Here is a 3199-nt window from a genome sequence, read left to right on the forward strand (position 1 = left end):
GCGTCTGCCATCCGCTATTCATACGCCCGAAATTGAAAAAAAATACATGGAAAGTTCGGCGTATTTCAGCGTTTTAGGGGATTCTGGGACGTCGGGTATTCGCTGGATAAATTGGTACGGTGTGACGCGGCCCTTAGCCAACCGATGTAAAATTTGTTCCCATCTGTTCTCTCCTCAGTGGGTCGCCAACCCGCTCAATGACATGTACGCCGATGCCGTAGCCACGGTGGTTCTGGAGGTCCAGTCCAACCCCAGCGCCCAGAAGTGTCAGTAGAAGCACGATGCCAGCCTGTAGAGGGCGCTGAGCTGCCGTCTCTAACCCTGTTTGTTTGTTTGTTTTAGTCCTGGACAGCAGGAAGGAGACCTTCGACATGGAGGTGTTTGTGGAGCGTCTGGAGCTCATGCTGCAGTGAGTCCAAGCAGCATTTCAAAATAAAAGCCTGTCGTTCTGAGCCGCTAGCTTAACGCTGTACCTGTCGAATTTTAGCGACATGTTCGGGGAGGACTGCGTGAACTTCCAGGACAGCAGGAACCTGTGTGTGACTGTGGACGGCGCCACGGCGACGGTCGACCCGGAGACCAGAGTGAGTACAAAATGTGGGCGGAGTCCGATTTCTTTGCCACAGCCGCGCCCTCTTTAGGCTTTTGGTGGAGGCGAAGAAGCTTAACGCGTTTTAAACTCCAGATGTTTCCTCTGATCCTGCAGGCGGTGACGTGTCCGGACGACGAGCCTCTGAGGGAGATGATTGAAGTGGCCGTCCATCGGCTCTTTGACGCCCTCACACCCGCCTTCTGACAGGCCACGCCCACTTTATTCCAGGAGATGTTTTATTTTCTACTGATTAAGCGCAGCTGTTGTTGGAGCTTCATTTTGATTCTTTTTGTACAAAATAAACATATTTTGTCTGAATTCTCTGAGTCAGGCGTGGCGTTTTGTACCAACTTTGGTCACCAGGTCATTTTAGGACGTTTTAGGAACTTCTGAAAGTTCTTTAAATATGAAATTATCAATTATCAAAGTTAGGGGGCGGGGTTAACTCGAATCGAGTCTCTGTAATCGATTTGCTTCGCCTTAATGTGCAGGGTGACCAATCAGGTGTTAGATAACCACCCCCTAACTTTGATGGGTGAGTTTGACAGATTCTTTTAATGGTTTCGATGCACTGCGACACAGGACCATGAAATAATTAAATGCACACTGAAATAATTATATATATATTTTTTAATAAAATGATTGTGTATTTTATTAAATTAATGACACATTTATATATTTAATTATTTATTTAATGAATTACACATTTAATTGTTTATCGCTGTATTTATTTCACTTTATATTAGTGACGTGGTTTTAATTAATGAATGACACATTTATTTATTTAATGCTGTATTTATTTAATTTTGGCACTTTTTATCCCCCATAATTCCTTCCTTCCAGGGTTTTTCTGTAGGAGTTTGCCCCCTACTGGCGATAAGCTGAAATGACACCATAAAGATAACCAATTACAGCTTTTCATTTCTAGACCATGTTTTGGAATAAACTCTCATCTGAGATTGAAGGAAATAAGAATTAGCTTCTAGAATAAATCCCAGTTTTATTGATATTAATTTTAGAAGGTATGTTATAAATTAAATGTTTGATTTGTAATCCTATTTTTATAATCGTATAATGCAGATTCTGACTTCAAAAAGCAAAGATGGTTAAATTTAGCTACTTAATATCTGAAAATACTTCAGATTACATGTATATAAGGCGGGATTTATTCTGTCACCTCCAAACATCATTAGATTACGTTTAATATTCAGTAGTTTAAGTTCTGATTTTGTTTTCAATTCTGAATAAAAGCAGTAATAAACTCTTAAGTTGAATAAATGGATTTTAGATTTTTTTATATAAAATAAAAGATGCAGAAAGTTTCTGAAAAATTTTCTTTATTTTTCATGTAAAATCTGCAGCTTTGGAAACATTCAAATGAAGGTAAACATGTTGAAACGACAAAAACAAAACATTATAAAATACTGACAGAGAAGGTTTTAACACTTGAGCAACTTTTAAATAAGATAAAACACAAACATAGATTTAATAAACCCTTTTCCTCCAAAACACCAAAGCTGTAAAGTCTGTAAATCTTTTTTTTTTATCTGAACTTTAACAATTCTTTGCTGTTTGAAGAAAATTTTATTAAAAAAACAACCATCTTTAAAAATATTCCCACATTTTTCAGCTGTTTGGCTAAAGAGAAACCAGCAGTCTGCAAAAAAAAAAACCAAACAGTTCAAACCAAACTTTTCCAGAAACTTCCTTCTGAAAATACCTGAAATTGATTGAAATAAAACCAGAATACTAACGTCTCCCAAACAGAGAAAAGGAAGATTTAACTTTAATCCCAAAGACCAGTTTAAATCTTAACAAAATAACATAAAACCTCCCAGAAAAAATGTTTCAAGTTTATTAGGAATTTGGACACCTTTCGCTTTAAGGCTTAATTGTGCTAAACTCGTGAGATGGACAAACATCAGTGCTGTTCGATCATCTGATTATAAACTAATCCAGAAGCTTCTAATGTCTGAGATCTAAAGCAGTTTTAGTATCTCATTATATAAACACAAATAAGCTTATATTAATCATCTCGCATGAAGATCTGACGCACATTTTGATATAAAAATAGGATTAATATGGTTTTATTTTAAATATTGAGATGAATTTATTGCTCTAATTGGGTTATTTCTTCACCTTAAGATGAAGGGTCGGTTTCATGAAGCAGGTTTAACGAAAACTCTTCAGTTTTCTAAACCTGAAATTAGGGAAACTGTCCTGTCGCCGTGGTAACGTTCTCCCCAAAGCTAACCTGGTCAGCTTCAGTAAACTCGGAGCGTCCTCCATCTAGAACAAAACATTCTGGATGTCTATAAATTAATTTCAGATCTCCATATTCCTAATATGTAATATATTTACAGGACATCTTTTTAATTATTTTAACTATGAAAAATATATTTTTTAAAGATATCATAAAATACATTTTCAGTCAAGTTGATAAATGTCAGAGCGGCACATTAAAATGCGAAAACATTTCTACATTTATGAAACTTCATTCTTATTAGTATAATTTTGTTTTTTGTTTTAATTTCTGAAATTCAGTTTCTGCTACAAAAATGTAATAAAGGAAATATTTTATTACAGTTCAGTCTAGGAGTGTGATTT

General features: G+C 36.1%; 1 protein-coding gene across 1 annotated transcript in view; it reads left to right on the forward strand.

Moving 5' to 3' along the window:
- Window positions 1–910, forward strand: part of LOC107089585 (cleavage and polyadenylation specificity factor subunit 3-like) — a 17392-nt gene extending 16482 nt beyond the window's left edge. The window contains exons 12-15 of the mRNA XM_015382469.1: window positions 179–266; window positions 343–409; window positions 488–584; window positions 707–910. Of these exons, the coding sequence (XP_015237955.1) occupies window positions 179–266; window positions 343–409; window positions 488–584; window positions 707–796 (342 nt within the window). The 3' untranslated portion in view covers window positions 797–910. The remainder of the gene's footprint in view (window positions 1–178; window positions 267–342; window positions 410–487; window positions 585–706) is intronic.
- Window positions 911–3199: the final 2289 nt, after the last annotated feature.

Source organism: Cyprinodon variegatus, unplaced genomic scaffold (genome assembly GCF_000732505.1).
Source record: "Cyprinodon variegatus isolate N-32 unplaced genomic scaffold, C_variegatus-1.0 Scaffold257, whole genome shotgun sequence".
Lineage (NCBI taxonomy): Eukaryota > Metazoa > Chordata > Actinopteri > Cyprinodontiformes > Cyprinodontidae > Cyprinodon > Cyprinodon variegatus.